The sequence below is a fragment of the Miniopterus schreibersii genome (assembly GCF_964146895.1).
Source record: "Miniopterus schreibersii genome assembly, chromosome: 10".
NCBI lineage: Eukaryota > Metazoa > Chordata > Mammalia > Chiroptera > Miniopteridae > Miniopterus > Miniopterus schreibersii.
This window is the reverse complement of record NC_138110.1, coordinates 58,350,424-58,375,600: the sequence shown is the minus strand read 5'-3', so window position 1 is coordinate 58,375,600 and position 25,177 is coordinate 58,350,424. Positions and strand designations below refer to the sequence as shown.

The window sequence follows — 25,177 nt, the reverse complement described above, 5'->3', positions numbered from 1 at the left end:
TCATCTACAACACTGAGCCAAGGATGAGGTGACCACAGCCTCTTCATGCACTGCAGACTCCCTGGAGGAAGTGGGTGACAGGAAGGGGAGCCAGGGGTCTCCAAAGGCACTGAGAGGTCCCAGCCATCACAGACACATGAAGGAATGAAATAACATAAAGCTCAAAGCTATTAAAAACGATGGAGGGAGAAGGAGATTCACTGACACGGTAAAGTCTCTCAGACATCTGGCAAAGGGAAGAAAAAACCTGCAAAACAAAATCTACAATGCAAGTGTCGACCAACCGATGAAGGGTAAACAAAATGTAGCTCGTCCACACAGGGAATACTGTTCAACACCGAAAGGAGTGGCGTCCTGACACAAGCTACAACACGCATGTACCTTGAAAACATCACGCTAAGTGAAAGGAGCCAGTCACAAAAGGCTACACAGTGTATGATCGATCCCATTTGCACAAAATGTCCAGAACAGGCAAATCCACAAAGGCAGAAAGGAGACAGATGAGTGGTTGCCAGGGGGGAACAGGGAGTGACTATGATGGGCCCGGGGTTTCTTTTGGGGGTGATGAAAATGTTCTGGAATTAGAGAGCTGAGATAGCTGTACAACTCTGAATATTCTTAAAACTAATGAACTGCATACTTTTTAAAAAGCCAACTTTATGGTATGTAAATTATATCTCAATAAAGCTGTTATTAAAATAAGAAAGCATGTTACCATTTTTATAAAAATAAGATGTGTGTTTATATGTGTGCATGGGGGTGGGGGGAAGTCTGAAGAACAGACACCAGGCTGTCAACAAGGATACAGGAAACTTGCATTTTGCACTTTTGTTCCCCCACATGTTTTTTTTTGGAGGGAGGACATGGTCCTCCAGCATTTAAAAGAAAAATTTATTACATAATATTTTTAAAAATAAATAAATACACAAAAACACATTCTTACTGTAAATCTAGACCATGCTAAAAAAGCAGAAATCCCCCTGGGTGCCTCCACCCCTTCTCCTACCCAACTTGAGGGTGACCACAGCTGCTGGTCGGCTGGAGCTCTTTCTTGACCTTTGGCTCTGTGTTTAAAATACTGAAATAGATGGTGTTCTTTTAGACTTTCTTTCCTTCCTATGTTTACTTGACTCTGTGATCTTTGATTTTTTTAATAAGCACCTTAGCCAGAAGAAAACCCCAAAACATCCAGCACTGTAAAACAACAGTCTGTGTTCGTGCTACGTTATTTTGTTACAGGAACTGTGCATATAATATAATCCCATCTTTACTTTTTTAAAAACAGAGAGAAAATATACAGTGTATGAGCATAGAGAGAGGCCTGAAAAGATACAAACTATGAAAAATAATCAAAAAAAAAAAAAGATACAAACCAAACTGCTAATCATGGGTTAGGCTCAGTTAGGAGTAGAATTGAGGGAGGTGGTAAAGGGAGGCTTTCTTCTTTTATGTATGGCTGTTATTATTTCTATTTTTTTTTTGGATAATGCATTCAAACTTCAAAAAGTACAGAAAGTAATGCAGTGAACCCCTCACCAGTTCTCCTGCCCAAGGCAACCAGTCCAACTAGAGTCTGCCTATCCATCCTCAGAAGTACGCCTGGCACACCTTCATGTGCCTTTGTAATGATAGTTTTGCTTCACTGAGCAAATATTACCTTTTTAGTTAAAAAAAATGCACATAAACAGCCCAGTAGGCGTGGCTCAGTGGTTGAGCGCCAACCCATGGACCGGGAGTTCATGGTTCGATTCGCAGTCAGGGCACATGCCCGGGTTGCGAGCTCAATCCCCAGTAAGGGGCGTGCAGGAGGCAGTAATTTGGTAATTGCTCAGAGTAATTCCCTCTGAATACTGAATTACAGGCGAATTTTTTCTCCTTATGGTTCACATGCTTGTATTTTCTAGTCTTTCTCTACTAAGCATATTTTACCTGTTGGGTGGGAAAGTTCATAGTAACATGTTTTTGAAATGTACTTCCCCCAAGAAAAGTCACTGAACACCTTCCAACAGGCCAACAGGGAGCTCTGAGTGGCTAGAACCTCTCCAGAAGGAAAGGACAGTGGGCAGATCAGAGGGAAGCAGCAAACCTTTTCAGGATCACAGTGGTTCCAGCCTTTGCGGTTGGAACTGCTCCTTCCCCTACCCTGTCTAAGCCATGTAGGCTCCCCCACTGCTCTGCAGCTCTGGAGGGAAAACAAGGCAGACTCACAGAGCACAGCCTCCTCCCCTCTGCAGGGCAGCAGCTGGCCAGGCAGCCTGGGGAGTTGTGCTGCCCCTCAAGGAGCCAGAGCCCCTTTGTGGAGCCCCCAGGGGCAGATGTTCTGGCCCTGGGCCTTGGGAGGGTGGAACAGCACAGAGCAGGACTGTGCTTGGTCACCAACAGGAATGCCAATCACTACTGCCAGCCCCCGAGGGAACACTCTCTGACCTGGTATGTAGCAGGGGCTTCCCCACCCACAGGCAACTCAGAAGGACGCCTTTGAGCAGCTACCATGGTGCCTCTAAATGCTCTTGGTCTAACGGTTCTTAGGAGGACCATGAACTCTGTCCTCTCTTGCCCTGCAGGAGACGAGCAGAGCCCCTCCAGCTTGCACAGAGAGGCCGCCTGGGCACAGGTCTGAAGGCGCCTCCTGCCCTCTAACACCTTCCATACTCCCATGTTGCCCAGGAACAAAGACCAACCTTCAAGGAATAAAATGAACCTTCTGCCAAAACAGCAGGATAGATTTTCACCAAACTTGGAGGGGATGTTTGGAAAGGACTCACTGAAAACAGACTGTGTTGTGTGTGGAAAATTTACTCTAGGGGGACCTGGGGTGGGGTGCCTCTCAAAGACTGAGGCATTCTTCCTCCAGAGAGGCCAAGTGGCTCCTGGCTGGAGGGGACCACTGGCGGGGTGGGGGTGGGGGGAAACACTGGTGTAGGCATGAGCCCCAAATCAAAAGTCCCTGGGACAGAGGCTGCCAACTGCTGGTGTTGATTTGCAATGTAATCACTCCTTCCATGGGCAATTCACAGTTAGGTACAAGGGAGCTCCTTGCCAAAGGCAGCAGAAACATGCTGATTGAACTAAAGTAAAGGCTTCTCCAGACATCACTCTGGGTGATGATGACAATCAGTATTTACCAAGCCCCTATTCCTGCTAAGCACTTTATCTGCTTGTCTTCATTAATTCTCACAAAAACCTCTGAGAAGTATGGATTACTATTCCCATTTTATAAATGAACAGTTAACACGATTTGCCCAGCGTTACAGTTATTTGCAAATAAGTGACAAAGTCAGAATTCAAACTCAGGCCCATGTGAATCCAAGTTCACGTTTGCCATGCACCACACAGACCAGGGCTAGGCTGCATCAGGTGACAAGGTCAGTAGAAGTGAGATTTGAACCCAGGTAATCTGACCGCATGGTCAGCGCCCTCCCTATCCCATCAGAGGGGGAATGGGCACCAGAAGTCTGTGCCAGATAGGGGGTACTCAGTGGAATGAGCAGCTTCTTTGGAGGTTCTGGGAACACAGCAGGGTCCTAGGAAGGCCCCTGGATGGGGCAAGGAAGGCAGGGGCATCACCATAAGAGTTGGTGTGGCTTTGGGAGGTAGAGAGCCATGAGTTGGAATCCTATCTTTGTTTTCCCCTCAATCCTATCTATATACATCAGGTCTGCTTCTGGGTATGTGCCCAAGAGAACTGAAAATAAATATTCACACAGAAACCTGTATACAAATGTTCATAGCAGCATTATTTGTAACAGCCAAAAAGTGGAAGCAACCCAAATGTCCATCATCTGATAAGTGGACAGACAAAAGGTGCTATATCCATACAAAGGGTTATTATTTGGTCATAAAAAAGTGTGAAATATTAACACTTGCTTCAACACAGATAAACTCACATATTACATGATTCCATTTGTGTGAAATGCCCGGAACAGTCAAATCCATAGAGACAGAAAGTAGAGTAGTGGTGCCATGGGCTGCAGGGAAGGGGGAACCAGAAGCAACTGCCAACAGGTACAGGGTTTCTTTTGGGGACAACAGAAATGTTCTGGAATTGCACATTATGAATATATTTTAAAACACTGAATTGTACACTTTAAAATGGTGACTTTTATGATACATGGATTATATTGCAATATAAAAATTACCAAGATTACCAGCTATAAAACTTGACAACACTACATACATTGGGAGCTGTTGTTACACAATGTGAGGCTGTACATAAAATGCTCGCTGTAGTGCCTGGTACAGAGCAAGCCCTCAGACATAGCAGCTAAATTATAATAAACCACATCAACACTGATATTGGCTTTCTGCCTAAAATACAAGGAGGGGGAATGCTACTGACAAGGGAGGGGCTGGTGTTATGATCCTAGCGCTGCAGCCCTGCTGGGCAGTGGTGCCACCACAGAGCATGGCTAGGGCTGGCCACCCTCCCTTCTCCCAGCAAAGAGCAATCTCTATGGCAACTACATCAGCTCAGGCCAGGGGCTCCTGTTCCCAGCCGGGTGACAGCATCGCCACAGCAACCTGTCAGGATGGCAAAGGCAGATCTTGATAATGCTCTGGCAGAAGAATTACTAAGGGACCCTCGTCTCCATAGAAACCATGTCAGGAGCAGAGGGAGGAGGGAGAGGGCAATCAGCAAATAAACACAGGGCCACGCCTCCTTGCCCAGATCCCGAGACATCAAGAGGCACATCAGGGAGGGCTAGACCAGCTTTGCTGGCATTGCCTTCAAAAAGGCAGTAAACCAATGTTTCTTGACCACACACTGTGGGCCAGGCACCACAAAGGGCCCTTTACCTGCTTGACAGCATTTAAGATTTCACAAGTAATACTCAAATACATTCTTATTGTTAAAAAACAAACCAACCTGCCCAGCTGGTGTGGCTCAGTGGTTGAGAGTCAACCTATGAACCAGGAGATCATGGTTCAATTCCTGGTCAGGGCACACGCCCAGACTGTGGGCTCAATCCCCAGTAGAGGGCATGCAGGAGGCAGCTGATCAATGACTCTCTCTTCTCACTGATATCTCTCTCTCTCTCTCCCCCCCTTCCTCTCTCTGAAATCAATAAAAACATATTTTAAGAAAAACAACCAAAAACCAACCTAACTACAGCACTAATAGTATAAAAGCAAGTCATTCTCCACCCTGCTCCCACACTGCCTAATTCTTCAGTTCAGTGGGGTTTCCTCCTGACTTTTGTTCTGCACTTGCACATACATATACATGTTTCAACACCAGTTTGTTTTGCATGGCTTTTCAAAATAATTAGTGGGATTGCACAAGATGTATACTTCTATAACTTTCTTTTCCTGCTTAACTATGTACCTTAGAGATCTTTCCATGTCCATACGTACAGTTGACCCTTGAATAATGAAGGGGTTAGGGGCACTGACTTGGCCCCATGCAGTTGAAAATCCATATACAACTTTTGACCACCACAAAATCCTAATAGCCTACTATTGATCAGAAGTCTTATTGATAACAGAAACCATCGATGAACACATATTTTGTATGTAATATGTATCATATACTTTATTCTTACAATAAAGTAAGCTAGAGAAAAAACATTATTAAGAAAACCCGTAAGGGAGAGAAAATAGAGTATTTATTTTTAAAAAATCATGTATAAATGGACCTGCACCATTCAAACCTGTGTTGTTCAAATTTCAACGGTAATGTCTACCTTATTTATTTTTATTGTAGCAAAGTATACATAATATAAAATTTACCATTTTAACAGTTTTACCACTTTTATGATGGCAAAATATACATAACAAATTTACCATTTTTAGCCATTTTCAAGTGTACAATTCCATGGCATTCAGTATATTCACACTGCTATAAACAATCACCACCATCCATCTCGAGAGCTTTTTCATCTTTCCAAACTGTAACTTTGTACCTATTAAACAGTAACCCTCCACTCCCCTCTCTCCAGTCCCTGGTAACCACCGTTCTACTTTCTGTCTCTAGGCATCTGACTACCTTAAATATCTCATAGAAGTGGAATAATAGTTGTTCTTCTGTGCCTGGAAATAAAATAAATTATTTTATTTACCATAATTTCTTTCAAGTTCATCCATGTTGTAGCCCGTGTCAGAGTTTCCTCCCTTCTTAAGGCTGACCAATAGTCCACTGTATGCAGACACTGTATCTCTCTGTCCATCAGTAGACACCTGGGTTGCTTCTAACTTTTAGCTCTTATGAAAATGCTGCTAGGAACACGGAGGTATAAGTATCTGTTTGCGTCCCTGCTTTCAATTCCTGGCTTTATACCCAGCAGCGGAATTGCTGGCTTACTGGGTAAACCTGTGCTTCACCTTTTCAGGAATAGCCACACTGCCTTACTCTTTTTAACCTCTTCGAACTGCTCTATGGTTGCCCAATCTTCCTAATAATCACACAACCTCGTCAGCTGGGTACTGTTGTTATCTTCATGCCACAGAAGGAGAAACTGAGACTTAGAGAGGGGAAGTGGCTTCAGGGCCTCAGGCACGTCTCTACCAAGGAAAGGGTGGGTGAACTCAGGAAGCTGCTGGCCCTCTCTGGGCCTCAGTTTCCTCTCTGTCACCATAGGAACAGGCTGACCTTCAAGGCACTTTCTCAAATTGTCTCCCCTTTTCACTACCAAGTGTAGCAGCAATGAGATGTGAAGATGATGCCCTGTGTTCTGGGACAGGCTGTGGGAGGCAGGAGGCTGCCCGAGAGAGGGGGCCTCCCACCCAGCCCTGGAGAGGGACAGGGCTCCACAGCAGCCCTTAGCAGCAATGGCCCGTCTCCACACTGAGAAGTCGTTGGCACATCCCACCGACACGCTCCAGGGAAGGGCAGCTGAAGGGCTGTTCTAGCTCAGGGCTGCGTGTCTCAGTAGTCCTGGAATGCTGGCATGCCTGCCCTCGGGGAAGGTGAGGCGTGTGCCCCAGAACAATGTACGATCCTAGGATACCACATGAGCAGCCAGACAGCTGAGGCCCAGCCATGCTTCTGGAGCCAGAGCTACTCCAGGCTGCCTGGAACATAAACCCCTGGAATCTGGAGGATTCCAGCCCTTAGGGGTTGCCTCGGCTGATGGTTTCCAATCGGCATTCTGCAAAGCTCACTGGGCCCTGTGTGACCTTGAGGACATCCGTCCCTCTCTCAAGGACTGTTTTCTCATCCATAAAATGGGTAAGATCAAACCTCATTGGGTCTTTATGAAAATTGTTGAGATAAAGTGTGCAGCATGGTGCCTAACAGCAGGAGGAAGAAAGGATATGCCAGGTGGAGGGACTGGCATGATTGAAGACAGAGGCTGGTGTCTGGGGGCCATATTCGGGAAGTGTCTTGTGTCCCAAAATCTCTATTGATACACTGGTCAGAGGCCCATGCCTACACTGAGTGGCAGTGCCCAGCAGTTCCTGAAGCATGTGCACATAAGTCATTCCATCTTGTCGTCACAATGGCTTGAGGCATTGTCCCATTTGATGTATGAGGAAACTAAGGCACAGAAGGTGGCCCATGCTGGGTACAGCTGCCTGTTTTCTCAGTTAATTCCCTCATAGGTGTGGTTCTGCGATGGATGACTGTGTCCTTCATTAGTCTGTGGGCTCTTGGAGACAGGAACTGAATGTCTTTCACTCACTACTGTGTCCTTAGTGGTCAGCACATAGTGTACACAGTAGGCGCTCAGAAAATGTGTGCTGGAAGAATGAATGAATGAACAGCTCTGCCAGGGAGGCCTAACTGTGCAGAGACACTGGCTGAGTGGGGCTGGCACCAGCCCACCCCACCCCCGCCTGGCCCTACCCAGGATGGACAGGGCCCTCACCTCTCTCGGCCGCTCCAGCTCCGTCTGCAGCACCTGCTTAGCCAGCTCGGTCTCGATGAGCCGCTGACGAAGCTCCTCATTCTCCTCCTCCAGGCGTACCCGTTTCTTCTCCACCACCTCGAGCTCCTTATGCAGCCTCACAGAGATGTCCTTAGAGACCTGAGCAAGGGTGGGGGATAAGCAGGGCATGCGCAGGCTCAGGGGTCATCCCACCTGAGCCACAGAGCAACCCCGGAGCAGGCAGGTTCTCTCATCACTCCCAGTTAGCAGATGAGGAAACCGAGACACAGAGAGGTTAAGGAACTCACCAAAGGTCACACAGCCAGGAAGTAGTAGAGCCAAAACCGAAACCCAGACACCCCATGTTCCTTATGTCTGTGTCACAGTTCAGTCCCCCGAAAGCTGTGAAGGGCCTTCCTATTCTTAGGAATGCCTTTTCATTTATCCGGGGCCCCTTGGTGCTTCCAAAAGTGTCTCCCAGCCTCTCACAAAAGTCTGTGGCTGGGCCAGAAGCTTACTGTAAAGAGAGGGGAAACTCAGAGCAAGATGGGCAGCCCCAGAGCCATTTACATCCCACCTTTGCCAGTGACCAGCATGGGATCCTGGGCAAGTCATTTCCCCACTCTACGCCTCAGTCTCCTTAAATACAAACTGGGTGCACTAATAGTTGCACCAACCTCACAGGCCCGCCAGGACTAAATCAGCTATTGCACAGAAGGCTTGGCCCACTGCCTGCATAGTGAACATGGGGCGAGTGGTGGCTGCTGCTTCGAGAAACTGAAGCCCAGAAGGGGCAGGACTGGTTGGAGGTCACAATGTAACCTCAAGGCCGTTTCCAATCGTCTGGGATATAGAACAGGCCCCAAATGACAAAGCCCGGGCAGGTGTCCAAGTCATCCCTTGGACAGGAGTTAAAAGAGCTGCAAACTCCAATCCTGGCTCCAGGACTCTGCAGCAACAGCAACCATTTCTTCGAGGACACCCTCTGTCTTGTCCCCTGCTGGCTGGGGGTGAAAGGCAAGGAAAGGGGACCTCTGGGAATAAGGAGGGCCCTTTTGAGTACCTAGCCCTGAGTGGGCTAGGTACTACCACTGATTGAATACCTACTGTGTGCCAGATTCATTCATCTTCATCCCAATCCTGTCCCCATTTTACTGACAAGGAAACTGAAGTTTAACGTGCAAGTGACTTACTTGCTCAGGGTCACACAAAGCTATTGTGGGCCGAGATGGGGGAGCCCCAGGGACTTGGTTGAGGGACCAGCGTGGCCAGGCCTCTGCGAGGAGTACGATGTCATTGCCAGCAACAGAGGGGCAGACAGCCCAGCTCTCTGTGCCTGCCAGTCTTGGAAATTACCATGGCACCTCCTCCCTGCCGGAAGGGAAGAGGGCGCTCCCTGGCTCTGCCCTCTCCCTGGGCTCAGGCCCAGCTCGGCACAGACCCCTTGGCAGTGTGCAAAGCAGGCCAGGAAAAACAACAGCCAGAGAGGAAATTCAGTGCTGCCTTCCCCTCCCTCTGTTGCCTACTGCCTCTCTCTGTCCCTGAAGATCTCCAAAGACAGCCAGAAGCTGGCCCATGAGGATCCTCCCAAGGCCTCTCTGGGCCACCAACCTTTCCTCATCCGCAAAGTGAGGAACAATTCCTCACTATCAGAGCCAGGACTTTGCAGGTGGGAAAACTAGATTCTAGTCTGATTCCAGCACTCACCGTGTGTGACTCAGGACAAGTTAACCATTCAAAGTCTTAGTCTGGTTATCAGTAAAAGGGGGTTGATTTAGCCTAGTCGGGAGGGCTATAGTGAGAAATAAACGACATAGTACTTGGGCTAGTGGCTCAAAAAATACAATTTTGAATGCATTGTCAAGATTATTGGTTCACCTCAGTGCACTGATTTTATCTGACTAGGCTCTATACCCTACAACCTCCCTTTTAAGTTTGATGTCAGGGTTTTTGCTGGAAATGTTCAGCCCCAGGCTCCTGGCTATGGTTCCTAGTTTTAGGCTATTAGGTGACTCAGGGAACCCCTGTCCTAATCATGACTTCATTGTTCATTTGTTTCTTTCTTTCTTTCATCCTGCTTAGGCCCTGGGGGCAGGAGTGGTGGGACAAAGGTCAAGGACCCAGGCCACACCTGGGCTCCTTCACATCTCTGTGTCCCAGTGGTAGCACAGAATCTGGCACATACTAAGTGCCTAATAAATGCTTATTGGATGAACAAACAAATCCAAGGCTACAACAAGCAAGCAAAAATTGAGAAAGATGAAGGAGTAAATGAAATATGGGAGCTGCACCTGCCCTAGCTTGGCTGGGGATGCTCCCCACAACCACCTACCCCATTGAGGGAGGAGCTGTTGGGGGTCAGGGCTCCTCTTCAACTATGTTCCTACCCGGACCAGCTCCTCTCCATCTGGTGGGTTGCTCTGTCCCCACTATGGCCTCAACCTGTGGAGGTGACTGGCTCCTCACCAACAAGTCATGATCCATGTAGATTCCTGGATCCTCTGGGGTTCCTGAGTGACTATAGATTTCGTTCCTTCCATGAATCCCCAGTTGCATTCTACAGGATTCCCATGAGATCCTCTTCCACATGTGCTCCCCTCCCCATCCTTGAGGGGTGCAATGCTAAAAAGCCCAATTCCAGGCAGCTTACAGAACTCCAATGTGGACAAAAGAGCCCTTAATCTCGGATCCCAGAGTCTTGTGCTCCTAATGGTGGCCTATGGGGGCAAAGAGCATGCTGGCCTGAAGGGAAGGAGCCTTGTGGCCTGGGCCTGTCTCCTCCCCTCTCTGAGTCTCAGTGGTCCTGGGCCCTCTTGGCTTTCACAGGTGATTATAAAATCAGCTGTCACTCCCAGAGCACATATCATGTGCCTTTCATCCCCTCAGGAAGGGCTTTATTATTTCCACTCCGAGGCTCAGAAAGGAAAGGTCACTTGCCCAAGGTCACACAGCTAGGAAGCTACAGAATTGAGATTTGAAATGAGATGAATAGATTCTAGAGTCTTGCTCTCAACCTAACCCTGCTGTTGGCCTAAAGCTGGATGACACAATATATTAATAGCAACAATAAAAGTATCAACAGTAAGCCCAACAGTAGGCTCACACTGTCAGGTGCTCACAGGGCCCCCACCTGCCTGTCTCATTTGATCATCTCTTAGCCCTCCCAACTTCTTCTATGGTAGGGGGGCTGAGACACTACTGGAGGCGAAGCAGCTGCAGCTTCCGGAAACCAGGGCAAATCCCCAAAGTGTAAACAAATGCCCTCAGTCATGAGGTCACTGTTTACAGCGCTGGGGCCTGGCTCCTGCCAAATGCCAGCAGCAGCCTCCAGGCCACAGCAGCCCTGCTTGCTGGCTAGCTCACTGATTGGCCCATCTGCCTTGAGCTCTTGGGCCTCAGGGTGTCTAGGTCACTCTGAATCCTCAGGGAAGGGGACGGGAACTCTCACTAAGGAACTCCCCTGCAGGGCAGCATCAAGCTCTGTGTGACTGAATCCCCCCGGAGGAACCCTGGGTTGGTGGGAATAACCACACCCATTTTACAGATGAGTATACTGAGGCTCAAAGAAGGGAGGCACCTGCCCGGGTGACTCAGGAATTAAACCCAAAGCCAGAACTTTTTCTCCAGCAACATCTATTTCTAAGAAAGGAAACATGTGTCTTGGGTCTGCCACAGGAGTCCCTCCAGGTGGAAATTTACATCTGGGATTCATGAACCTGACACTCTCCATAGGATCCCAGGCCCTGAGGGTGGGAATCTGCACTGTGAACAAGCCCTCCAGGTGATTCTTATCCATCCAGGGAGGTTGAGATATTCTGGCCTTTCCTTCCCCACCCTTGCCCCAGCCACTCATTCATGCCTTGTAAGTCCTCCCGAACAACACCACAACCAACATTTGCTCCTTTGCTGAGCATCCAGAGCCACTCTTTGTGCATAGCATTCTCTTTACTTGAGTTATTTCATCTTATCCTCACAAAAATGTCTACAAGTAGGGACCATTTTTTTGTTTTTTCTTTTTTAATCCTCACCTGAGGCTATTTTTTCCATTGCTTTTCAGAGTGGAAGGGAGAGAGAGAGAGAGAGGGAGAAGCATCGATGTGAGAGAGACACATCTATTGGTTGCCTCCCGCACGCACCCCAACCAGGGCAGGGGATTGAGCCTGCAACCAAGATACGTGCCTTTGGCCAGAATCGAACCTGGGACCCTTCAGTCTGTGGGCCAATTCTCTACCCACTGAGCCAAACCGGGAAGGGGGCTGGGACTAGTTTTATTCTCCATTTTCCACATGGAGAAACTGAGGCTCAGAGATGTGAAGGAGCTTACCCAAAGCCACACAGCAAGCAATTAGAAGAACAGGTCTCTGGCCCCTGCCCCTGCCCTCCTCATGTCAGGCAATGTTCCCACTGAGGTTCTGTGGGTCCTGTCAGCTGTGAGGACCAGCAGAGAGTGAGAGAACCTGGCAGGGAATGGGAGGTAGGGAAGGGGTGGGGATAAGAGGGGGGAACCAAGGCCTGAGGTTTCATTCACCAATAACCTACCTGCTCAATAAACCCACTGGAGCTGCAAAAGCCCTGAAGATTTTGTTGATCTAAGCCCTACATTTAACAGAAGGGGAAACTGAAGCCCCAAGACCCAAGAGGTGGGGGCCAGTTGGGGCATGGACTAGGTAGGAACTAGCAGAGCAAGTCACAGAGTCCCCTGGTATATATACCCTCCTAGTCAGCCCCCGACCCATCCCCACCTGGGCCCATCAGCCCTCCCAGGAGATGCCAGGGAAGTCAGCATTTTGAGGACCTTCAAAACATCTCCAGCACACGGGGAGAAGTGAGGTGGCCATAGGGATCCAGCCCAGGCCTGTGCGGATGAGCTCAGCTCTCCAGCTGCAGGGGCTGGGAGGGAGGGGGAGGGGTGGGGGCAAGGTTGATGCTGATTGGCTAGTTCAAATTCCAACAGAAGGAGCTGCTCCCCTCCCCTACACCCAGGCTGCAGAGGCCCCCTCTCAGGACTAGGGGGGCACGTGCATGCGCACACGCACACACTCAGAGCTCTCAGCTCCTCCCATACAGGCCCCTAACAACCGAGCCAGCCTGCTCCCAGCCCCAGAGATCCTCTAGCCTTCTTCATCTCTCTAAGGCTGACTTTCTGTCCCTGCCTGAAATCCCCAACTTACTTGGATCTAAACTCAGTTTCCTCTGGGCTTCCCCGGCTCTTCCTCACCCCACATGCTCCCAATCCAGTGCCTGACATTTGAATATTTGTGCCATCATTTGTCCCGGGGGCTGCCCTCTCAGGTGGAGGTGTACTTTGGACTCTGAGACATAACCTTTCTACAATCAGCTTCCTCATCCGTACAACAGACCATCATCCCACTGTGCACGTAAGACAGCAGAGCTGCAGAAGCCTGCACAGAGCTGGCACTCACTGTTCACCTCCCCTGCCCTTCCAGGGACCCCTTTCTCCAGCACTCCTCCTTCACCTCCTGACTCATGCCCTCTCCCTCAGGCCTTGGCTCAGATGTCACCTCTTCAGGAAGACTCCCCAGGGGCCCCAGGCTGCACCAGGTGTCCCTCTCCCAGTTCCCACATCCCTCTGATCACACTGGGTTGAGTTCTGAGAACAGGGAGCTGAGTCCTCCCTCTAAGTCCCCAGCCCTGACCAGGGCTCACACAGGCAGGGTGGACCTCTCTTCTGGAGGCCCCACCTGCCAGCCTCCAGCCCATCTGTTCCCTCTCCTCACTGAGGCAGAGGTGTGGGAGGCTGAGGAGTGGGAGCTCTGCCCCATACACAGAGTGTCACGTGACCATGGACAGGTACTGCCTTTCTCTGAGTCGTACTTTGCTCATCTGGAGAACGGGAATAATAACAACAGCTAACATTTAGGGGCGCTTACAGTGACTTTTTACCCACATTATTTCATCTAACCCTAATAGAACCCTGTGAGGCAGGGACTGCCATTACATCCATCTTACAGATGAGGAAATTGAAACTCAGGTAACTTGCTCAAAATCGCAAAATTAGGGCATATGAGAGTCAAGGTTTAAACCAGCCCAATCCAACTCCAGGCCTTCACTACTCTCCATTAATTAGTGCAAAAAAAGAAAACTCCATGGAACTGTGCCAGGACAACTCGGAGCCCAGCACCAGGCGTGTGGCTGCTACTCAAGCAGTAGCTGCTGTTGGGAGGATTCATAATATGTCACTATGGGGTATCCCTGGTCAATGGCCTGTCAGTTCACCAGGGATCCCCACTTTACAGATGAGGATGTTGAGGCCCAGAGAAGTGATACAACTTGCCCAAGGACACACAAGGAGTGAGCTGCAGGCTGACCTGGGTCCCACTCAGGCTTGTAGTCCTCCCCCCCACCCACAAGGGCCCCCTTATGGGGGTTAGGGAAGGCCCTGGGCTTACCTTGACGTCCTGCTCCAGGCCTCGAATGAGCTCGCCATCTACCTGGCCTGTCTGAGCAGCGCGGAGGCTGCGGCGCTCGGCCTTGCGCAGTCGGTACTGCAGGATGCGGCAGGTCTTGCTGGCCTGGTCCAGCTGCTGGCGCAGCTCCTGTAGCTGGTACACGTCCTCCTCCATGTAGACATCCCGCATCTCCAGCATCTCTGCCCGCAGCTCCTCAATCTCGTCCTGCAGGGAGAAGGGGCAATCTGATTACTGAGCCCTGTGCCTGAGTGCAGGCCACACCCAACTTGGTTCTAGGCACCTCGGGAGGCCTGGGTGTAGTAGGCTGAATAATGCCCCCCTCCAAAGATGTCCATGTCCCAATTCCCAAAATCTGTGAATATATTACCTTGCATGGCAAAAGGGATCTTGCAAATGTGATAAGTTAAAGATCTCAAGATTGGGAGATGTTCCTGGATTATCTGGGTGACTCAATGGAATCACAAGGGTCACTATAAGAGGGAGGCAAGACCCCTAGCCAGTTTGGTTTAGTGGTTAGAGTGCTGGCCCGTGGACTGAAGGGTCCTGGGTTCAATTCCTGTTACGGGCACATACCTCAGTTGCAGGCTCAGTCCCTGCTTGGTTCAGGGTATACGCAGGAGGCAACCAATAGATGTATCTCTCTCACACTGATGTTTCTCTCTCTTTCTCTCTCTCTCCCTTCTACTTTCTCTGAAAAGAAATGGAAAAAATGTCCTTGGGTAAGAATTAAATAATAATAATAAAATAAAAATAAGTTAGATTTCTTTTTAAAAAAAGGGTGTTGTTTTTTTTAAAAAGAGGGAGGCAAGGGGGTCAAAATGGGAGAAGGCGTGTAACAAAGGAAGCAGAGGATGGATGGAATGATACTTTGAAGATGGAGGAACGGCCATTAACAAAGGAAAGCAGGCAGCCTCCAGAAGCTGGAAAAGGGGGGTGTCTCCCCCAGAGCCTTCACAAGGAATGCAACCCTGACAACATCTTGATTTTCAGACTTCTGACTTCCGGAATTATAAGTAATAATCTGGAATTGTCTTAAGCTGCTAAGTTTATGGTAATTTGTTACAGCAGCAATACACTGGGGAGAGGCTCATTCAACAAGCACTTATGAGCACCAACTATGTACCAGGCTCTGTGCCAAACACAGAGGTAGGGAGGAATAGTGGTGACCAAGATTAACGTGGACCCTGCTGTATCTACATGGAGCCCCCAGTATCACTAGGGGGACACACAGTAAACCAGTAAATAAAAAATTTCAAAAACTAATATTAAGAGCTATAAAGAGAAAAAAGTAAAATATAAAAAACAAACCACCTGGGTAATGTGATTAAATGGTACTATGTTAGAGGACATGGTCAGGGAGACCATCTCTAAAACAGGGGATATCTGAGCTGAGGCAAAAAGTAACAGCCATGCAAAGAGATGGCCTGGGGGAGATTACTCAAGGCAGAGGGAACAGAGTGTGCAAAGGCCCAGAGGCTGTAAAGAGTTCAGTTTGTTAAGATACAGCAAGGAGGCCAGCATAGCTACAAGGCTAAGTTGAAGCTGGAAAAACAGATGGGTCAGCCATGCAGGGCCTTGAAGGGCTGAGTAAAGAGTCTAGGTTTCGGTTTTAAGTGAATGGGTGACCTCACTTCTTCAGGGCAGCTCCTGCCCACCTCTGCCAGCAGCTCCCAGATGTGCCTCACTTCCCCTTTGTCGCCATGAGGATATCTGCAATTCTTTTTTTAATAGTCTGTCTCCCAGAGACACTGTAAGTGTCTGGAGGGCATCCTCACTACCTGATGTATCCCCCACAGCCAGTACAGGGCCTAACAGCTTGCAGACTCCCAACAAATACCAACTGAATGAATGAATACATGTCTAGGTAGGTAAAGAGCCACAAAAAGACATACCAATGTGAAACCAAGTGTAAGGGGATGAGTAGGGAGAACTAGCGAAAGAAACAGATAATTATTATGTCTCATAACAAATGTGAAAACTGAGTCACAAATAGAATAATATCTACCCTTAGTGACTGAATGGATTAAATAAGATTGTACACTAAAAAGAGAAACTGAATCCTGGCATCCCTGGGGAGCCAGAGAAAGCACCCAGTGCTGATGGGACAGGGGGGCTCAAGAAGGAAAACAACTCTGCACACCCTAGAGAGGGGGCCACAGTCTAGAGAACTAGGTTTACCAGCCCTCTGAGTCTTCCTTTCCCCAAAGAAAATGGGTGGCTCCCTACAAGGGAATGGCCTAGGGTTGTCCAGTGCCCTGGAGCCTGGGAGGGTCGATTTATTTAAGGGGCAGGATTAGGCCCAGCCAGGCGTGGCTCAGCGTTTGAGTATCCACCTAGGATCCATGAGATTGTGGATCGATTCCCAGTTAGGGCACATGCGGGCTCAACCCCCAGTCATCAACAACTCTCTCATCATTGATGTTTCTCTCTCTCTCTCCCCTTCTCCCTTCCTCTCTCTGAAAATCAATAAAAGATATATTAAAAAAATAATAAAAATAATAATAATAAGGGGCAGGGTTAGGAAGCATTATCCTCCTGGACAGTTCTTAGGATGGAAGCTCACTGAAGTTTTAACATCCATCTGTCTGACTGATGGGACTCTTTTTCACATGGTTCTGAACTCAGAAGACAGAGGGGACAGGTATCTGCTGCTCCAAACCCCAGCAGACACTGTCCCATTCCCATTATCAAGTGAAGGGTTAATCCTCACTTGCCACCACAGCCTCTCTCCTCAGGGTGGGTTCAGTGGCACCAGATGCAGAGGACTATCACCTCACTAGGACCCCCACCCCCACCCCGATACACACACAGACTCACCACCCCACCACCAAGCCAAGTGGAAGAAACTAAAAGTGGAAACAGGAGGAAGTGGGACAGTCAATGATCACACCAGTTAAAGAAATGAGGAAGTGAGGGGTCCACATGCCATTTCAGCTGATGGACTAAAGAAGCATAAAGGAAACAGCACTCAGGAAGTACAGGCCAGGCCACTAAATCCAAGCAAAACCAGCCTCCAGATGGGCCTGTGTTCAAGTGCTCACCATGCTATTTACTAGCATCTCACTTATTCTCTCTGCTGTCACTCCGACAGGACCTGGTGACAGAGAGGTGGGGGTCTGCGTGGATCCAAAGCTCAGGATGAGCCAAGGGGACATACAGAGGTCACATAAGCTCATGAAACTGGGCTTCATTAACAAATGTATTATATTTAGGTCATGGGAGGTGCCATGACCATATCCAGAGCACTGGAGACATTTGAGGGGGGGAAATACTTATTTTTTTAAGTTTTAGATAACTGATTTTTCTATTTATAAAAGTAAACAGTAATCAGAGAGACAGCTTTGAAAATACAAAAAATACAAATCACTCATGATTTCTCGTTGGACCAGCAGCATTAGCATCACTGGGGCACTTGTCAGAAATTCTGATGCCCCAACAGAGAACTACTGTATCTGACACTCCAGGGATGGGACCCCCAAGGGACTCTAATGCAGGGTGTTTTCTTTCAGCCTTTTTCCCTAAAAGGGCAAGAGTCATGTGTCTCAGCACAAGTCCCTAGCCCAGGGCCTGACACAGAGCAGGGTCTCAGTAAGCATCTATTGAGTAAGTGAATGAATGAATGATCTTTCTTATATGAGCAGCTGTCTTTCCAGGGCCTGCCCTTCACCACAGTCAATTTCTAAAAATGCAGGATGCTGCATCCATGCCAGCTTTATCTCTCCATGGTGCCCAAGGGGGGCCCAAGCCTCTTGGGGGCTTGTCCCAGCTGCAGGCAGAATGCAGTCAGCCTGTCCTGGCACGGCCCACGTGAGAGGACAAGTCCACAAAGGCTGGCTTGTGGCCTGCATAGGCTCAGTCTGCTGGGGCGTGGGCAGCAGAAGCTGGTGAATGCAGGACTTAGGCAGGAGCTGAGCTTTTGGGGACCGAGGTGGAGGCAGGGACATAGGGCTGCTGGGAGGGGAGGGGACCCAGGAGAACAGGACCCTGCTTTATTCCAGAGGTCCTAAGACCTCACTGAGCCTCCAAATATCCTGGGGTTCTTGGGTCTTACAGTCTCAACGCATCCCTGGAAAGCTCTCCAGTGACTGTCTGATCCAGCCAAGGTATGGGGGGGTGGGAACTCAGCCTTTCCAGTTCCTTCAAAGACAGCTCAGTGGCCTTGCTAAGCCTCTCCCCGCTCCTGGACACCCCCTAATTGCGTGGAAGAGGGGAGGGAGGGGGCCAGGCCTAGTGGTTACTCAACTAGGTTATTGGAATCCCCCCAACATCAGTGGGGAAACCCCAAACCTCTCCCCACACCACAGACAGGAAAAGGCCACTCTGCCCAGCAGTGCCCACCTCAGAGCCTAGAGGCCCCTAATCATCTCCCATCAGAAACGCCAGCCTACAGAAGCAAGGGAAAATTGCCCAGACCAAGCCCGCCTGCCAGTCCTCCACACCCATCCCCTCTGGCCATTCCTTTCAGTTGACCTCTCTTTTAACCTGGACTGAGAATAGGGAGTGGAGTGGGGGAGGGGGAGGGGGAGGGGGAGGAATGGGGCACCCACACTGATGCCAGGCTGTCAGCCTTTCCCTGTATAGAAAATGCTTAATTTGCTCTAAGTACAGATGTGATACCTATTTATTGGAGAAAGTTTGAAAACAGGCAGATGGCTTTCTGTATCTTGTACTAGTTCCCACTAGCTCCTGCATTAGGTCCAAGCCCTTTACCATGCAACCCAAGCTGCCCCTGGTCTCCTCCCCGCTCCTGGCTTGCCCCTGCCCTTGCATCCTCTGCCCCCCCCCCCATCCAGACATGCCACGATTAAAAATAAGCTATCAGCTATTATGCTGAGTGAAATAAATCAGACAAAGACAGATACCCTGTGATTTCACTTATATGTGGACTCTAAAGAATAAAATAAATGAACAAACAAAACAGAAACGGGCTCAAATGCAGAGAACAGAGTGATGGTTGCCAGGTGAAGGGATTTAGAAGTACAAATTAGTAGTTACAAAAATGTCACTGGGATGTACAATACAGCCTAGGGAATATAGTCACTAATACTGTAATAGCCAGGTGGGTCCCTTGAATTATCGGTAGGATCACTTCATAAGTTATACAATTGTCTCACCTCTATGCTATACACCTGAAACTAATATAAAATAATATTAAGTGTCAACTGGAATTGAAAAATAAAATCTAAATAAAAAATAATAAAAATAGCTACCACCTATCGGGAAGCTCACTAACTACCAAGCAGCCCAAGCACAATCCTCTTACCAATGCTGTGAAGTAGGTACTGAAAATCCTCCTATTTTGCAGATGAGGAAACTGAGGTTCCAAGTTCCCCAAAGCTGCTCAAGCAAGGGAGTGGTGGAGCTGGAATCCAAACAGGCCCTGTGACCTTAGGCTAGTGCATCTTAATTGTTTCTACACCCAGGTTTGCTTGGGCTGTTCCCTCTGCTAGAATGGCCTTTGCCAGGCTAACTCCTAAAAATTTCAACCTTCCAGAACATTCCCTTCTCCCCCAATCTGATTCAACCCCCACACTCTGAACTCCATTCGTCTCTTGTGCTAACAACTTTAAGTTGCATTTGCCTGTTTTCAAGTCTATCTTTCCCCAAGAGCTGGGGGAAGGGCAGGTGCAAGGTCTGACTCGTGTCTGGTCCCCAGCATTACTCAGCATGTGGTATAGAACAGGCAAGCATCATGGTCTCTGAGTGGATGAATGAATGAAAGATGAGTATGGCTTCTGCCCTGCCCAGTTTCTCTGCACAGCCAGGGTGGGAGGCCCTCCTGATCCCAGCCTCACCGCTGTGAAGAGTCAGGGAGAGCCTGGGCAGCTCCAGGACTGGACTCAGACTCCCATACCACCCCAGGAGGAGGGGCAGGGTCTGTCTACCCAGGGAACCTCCTGCTCACCCACCCACTCCATGTCTACAAAGTACATCTCTGTCTATCCTCACAATACCCCGCTCCCTACCCCCACCCTGGATGATCCATGAAGTTAACCTACAGGAAGCAGCCTCTCAGAGGCAGACCTGCTCCCTGCAATGGATTGGTTCCCAAGTATCCTGGGGGAATTGGCCAGGAAGAGTCTCTAGATACATGCTGGGCTGAAGGGCCAAACATGAGCTCACACTACTGCTAATAATAGCAAGAGCTTGCACAGGGCTTCACAGTTTATAGAGACATTCCATCTGAATCATCTCATGGGTCCTCACAGAAACCCCATGGACAGGCAGGCCCAGAGTCACCATCCCTGTTCTAGAGATGAGGAACCGGGAGAAACACAGGGAGGGTGGGCTATGCCCAAGGTCATGCAGAGGGGCCTCCAAGCAGGACTCAGACTGTGAACTTCAGGCTCTTTCGTTTTCACCAGAATTCAGGAAGTCCATGAATTTGGATGGGAATGAAAAAAAAAAAAAAAATCACATCTTTATTTTCACTAATCTCTAGCTAAAAATTACCATGTCCTATTCTGGACAAGCCACAGTTATATTAGCAGTACCTGTGACTTTGTCACCAAAATAAACCACAGATATTTCCTTTCACGTAACAGTTGTTGCAGAAATAACAAAATATTGTTTACACTCATCAGGGCTTTAAAATTACAGTAGTAAGTAGACCTGTCACCACACCTTATGAGTTAATAAACACACATATTACTTTTCCATAATTTAAAAATATACTGATAACTGTATTTGGTTTCCTTTATATTTTATGTATTTTAAAACATTGTTCTGAGGTTATGCTCAACAGAGAGCTTAAGGCACAAAATATGATGGAGCCTCTGTTCTCTCCAGAGCCGCCTCATGTGCAAGCTCTGGGTCCCCACCCCAGACCCTGGCTCTCCACCATCAGGGAATAAAGCTGGAGAAGCAGAGCTCCACTTTCAAGCCACATTTTCAATGTTCCATGAAAGGATACTTTCTGTGGGAAACCTACATCAGTGTAAGATGATTAATCCTTGTACAATGAGGACAGAAGGGGACATTTAGATCTGGGGCCCACTGGAACACTTGTAAGTGACCCCAGATGCACAGGTCTGATGGAATTGGTCTGCAGGAGTGGAAGGTGAGAAGGTCACCTGGAGATGAAAGTGACTAAACAGGGGGTCCCTCTACAGAAAGATAGCTAGTGGCAATGGGTGGTTTGAACCCCAGCAACAGCTCCTAGCTGGCCCTGAGGGACCAGGAGGTTACTGAAGGCAGAGGGAGGTCAACTCTTACCAGCCACCAAGGAGTTCCCCTGCTATCTCCTACCCTAGAGTCAGCCCCCATAGGGCTAGGGTAGGATGATGAGAAGTGCCTGTTCACCAAGCACCCCAGGGAACTCTAATATGGGCCCTGTAAACCACATTCTAGAAACCCTGGTATACAAGGCTGGGTCAGGAGGGGGGAGCAGTCATTTCAGCCTATGCAACTCCCATGGGGACACTGCACTGCCTAGGCCTCCTTCCACTCTGTGTCTGTCTCCCACCTCTTTATCCCTCCACCCCAAATGCCACCTCCACCAAGAAGCCTCCCCAGCTACCCCCAGGGCACAGGTCTTATGTATGAACAACTAATGAGTATCTATGGTAGGCCAGATTCATCATGGAGACATTGGATTTAATCCTCATGACAGCCAGTTTTCTCCCCAGTAATTTGTTCTCCACACAATACATGAAGGGATTTTCTTTTTCAACCATATTACTCTCCTGTTTAAAACCCTCCAGTAATCACCAAAATCTGGAACACAGCCCATATATCCCTCAACTGGTGAATGGATAAACCCTGGTACATCCACATAATGGAATACTACTCAGCAATAAAAAAGAGTGAACTGCTGATACCACAACAACGTGGACAAAGCTCAAATTCATTATGCAAAGTGAAGGAAGTCAGGTTCAGGAGGCTGCATACAGTATGATTACATTCATATGACATTCTGGAAAAGGCACAGCTGTGGAGACAGAAAGCAGATCAGTGGTTGTCAGACTGGGGAAGGAGGGAGGAACTGACTACAAGGGGTAGTACAGGAAGATTTTAGGGGACAATGGAACTGTTCTATATCTTGATTGTGGTGGTGGTTACAGAACTGTATGCACCTGTCAAAACTCATTTTACTATATGCAAATTACCTGACCTAAAAGCCAACAAAAGCCTGACCTCTGCCCACCTCTCCATCTTCATCTCCCCCCACTCCTCCTCTTGTTGGCTACATTCCAGCCACTCGGGGCTTCTCCCAGCAGCCTGTCCCACCTCTGAGCCTCTGCTCCTGCTGTTCCCTGCCCTGCACCTCTACACTACCTGCTCCCCCTCCATACTACCCCCTAAGAGAAGCCTTCCAGACCTCTCTAGGCCTACTGGGTCCATCTCAAACCTGTGTTTCTTTCATAAACTGTATCACAGGCTTATTTGTGATACTAATTATTTTACTTATTGGTCTGTTCGCTTGTACAGTGTGAGCTTCAGGAGGGCAGAGACTAGCACAGTGCCTGGCACACAAAGGACCAGCTCAAGAAATAGCTTCTGAATGAATAAGGGGTCCCAGGAGGGGAAAATTACCGTCCGTTCCACTTCCCTCCAGAACACCAGTTCTGGCCAGCGCTGTTGTGTCTAAATTTAATTATCTGAATCTGTAAAGCTAATACCCATGGAGGCTTTGGACCACAGTGGTGGGCCTCAAGTCCCACAGCCCACCAATTCCCAGGTTGCATCCCTGCCAGATTCCAAACCTTACCCAATGCATCCTCCCTAGGTCCTAGGGGCCTGACTGGCTGATGGGCAAGCAGACCCAGGAAGAATGACAGAGCTGAACTGTGGGATCCACAACCTTTGCTCTGTGGCACTCCATGGAGGAGCAGGAGCCTCTGCCTGGCCCGCCTTCTCCCACACTGCTCTGGCCACCACAGTACCTCCCTCAAGCCAAAGCCCAGGCTGCCTGCCCATCTGCCACCCTGGCTCTGGCAAGGGCTACTCAGCCGAGCCCGGAAGGGCTGACCTGCAGGGTGGGCCAGCAGTGGCCTCAGAGGCGGCATGCCAGCCCCCTGAGAGGCCAGGGCAGCCATCTGCTGTCCCTTCTGCCCATCCCCCAGGGTCTGTCAAGGCTCCAGATGAGATCATCACACTTGGACCCCAAGGAGGGCAGAAGGCTCTACAAAGCTTCACTTCCTCCCAGCTCAAAAGCAACGACTTTGGACATAGCAGTAGAACCAGGGGAACCCAAAGACTTCATCCTTTCACAGACAGAGACACTGAGGCCTAGAGAGGGACTGGGACAATCTCATAGTCCCCCAGAGGGTCCAGAGTTGAGCAGGAAGGGACTCTGGGCTCCTGTCTCCCAGCCCAGAGCTCAATCCAGCTTAGCCTCCTTGGGTGGAAGCTGGGCTCTAGTTTTGGGGGAGTCAGGGTCAAAGGTCCTAAAGGAGGGCGAAGAAGCCCAGCCAGGCACTGCTGTTCCACACAATGCCCCTACACCAGCTGGCATGGAAGCTGCCTGTTCCCTGTGACCCAGAGTGTCACAAGGGAAGACAAGGGTCCTAGGCTTGTGCCTCCAACATCAATAAGTAACAAGTAAGTTGTTCCCTGAGCGCTCCCCCTCTGCCACCCTATAGAAGGCAACACACGTTATCTCATATCCCAGCCAGCTCCAACTGACTGATGAGGAACCAAGGTCAGGAAGGTCAACTACATTGCCCAAGGTCACACAATAAGTGGAATAACCAGGATTTGAGTCCAGTTCAAGCCCTGATAAACTAGACTACATAGTCTCTATGATGGGACAACAGTGACAATAATTATAGCTAATATTTGCAAGGATTTACCATGTGCCAGAAAACAGGCTGAGCTCTGAATGGAGGTCTATTATCTTGTGCTCAACAATAGTCCTTTTGAGGGGGTGCTATTATTTTACATCCATTTTGCAGATAAGTAAATGGAGGCTCAGGAAGACAAAGGCTCCACAGCCAATCAGGAGAGAGCCCACCACAAATCTAGCACAGCTCTGTGATTGACACTGCAGACACTCCTTCTGGTGGGAAGCTGTGTGTGCAATCATGTGTGAGCACTTACATGGGTTCAGGTGCATGCGTGCGTGCGTGAGCATGTGCCGGGGAGAGAGAGGCCCCACAAGTGGTGCACACCAAGGTCAGGCCTGGCTTGTTGGTGCCCTATTCCAGGATTCACCAGACAGGGAGACATATGCAACCCATGCTAACGGGGAGGGGGGGCATGACATGACAGTGGGGGCGCCTGCCCGGGTCCCTTCTGTCCTTTCTGTGTGGACAGGAAGGAAGGCAGCATTTGGATCTGGATGTTTTTAAAACATCCCCTAAATGGACTCTGGGCTGCAGCCAAATCTCTGAGCAGGGAGAGAACTGGGCACAGAGGTCTTTGGGGAGGAAAAGAGGCTGGAGGACCAAGGCAGTGGTCCTAGGCCACACAGCCTGAGGAGTCAGTACATCCTATCACTTCACAGCCCTGAGCCTTTGCTCCTACCATTCCCCCTCCCTGGCAAACTGGAAAGAGCGCTGTGAAACCCCAGTCCTTCTGCCTCTTGCCAGCTATGTGACCTTGGGCAATCCCCTTGACCTCTCTGAGCCTCAGCTGATATACATGTAAAAGGAAGGGGCTAAGTCTGGCCCTTAAGGTCTCTGCCCCAGTGCAGAACACATGGGGGGAGGAGCTGTCATGAAACCTGTAATTACCCAATTAATAACCTAATTATAGTTGAGGTAAATGCCCTGAGGAAGCTCCCAGGTGTCTAACACAGGAGCCTGGCCTGGAGCTGAATGCATGAATTTGGAGGAGGAAATCAAGAGAAGGGTAAGGGGACCTAGCAAGGGCCAGGGCCCCTCTAGTGGGAACAGCACAGGAACAGAGGCCTGGGGTGCGTGGCGCTCTGGGAGCTTGGGTGGAGCAGGAGTGAGGCTGAGGGAGGCAGGACCACACAGGCATCTCAGGCACTTG

The 25,177-nt window shown here is 49.2% G+C and overlaps 1 protein-coding gene across 3 annotated transcripts in view; it reads right to left on the bottom strand.

Moving 5' to 3' along the window:
* Positions 1 to 25,177, bottom strand: part of MTCL2 (microtubule crosslinking factor 2) — a 64,146-nt gene that overhangs the window by 29,761 nt on the left and 9,208 nt on the right. For all 3 annotated transcript variants that reach the window (XM_081149753.1, XM_081149754.1, XM_081149755.1), the window contains exons 2-3: positions 14,219 to 14,443; positions 7,809 to 7,967 (exon numbers count right to left, since the gene is read on the bottom strand). In XM_081149753.1, coding sequence (XP_081005879.1) covers positions 7,809 to 7,967; positions 14,219 to 14,443 — 384 coding nt within the window. The remainder of the gene's footprint in view (positions 1 to 7,808; positions 7,968 to 14,218; positions 14,444 to 25,177) is intronic.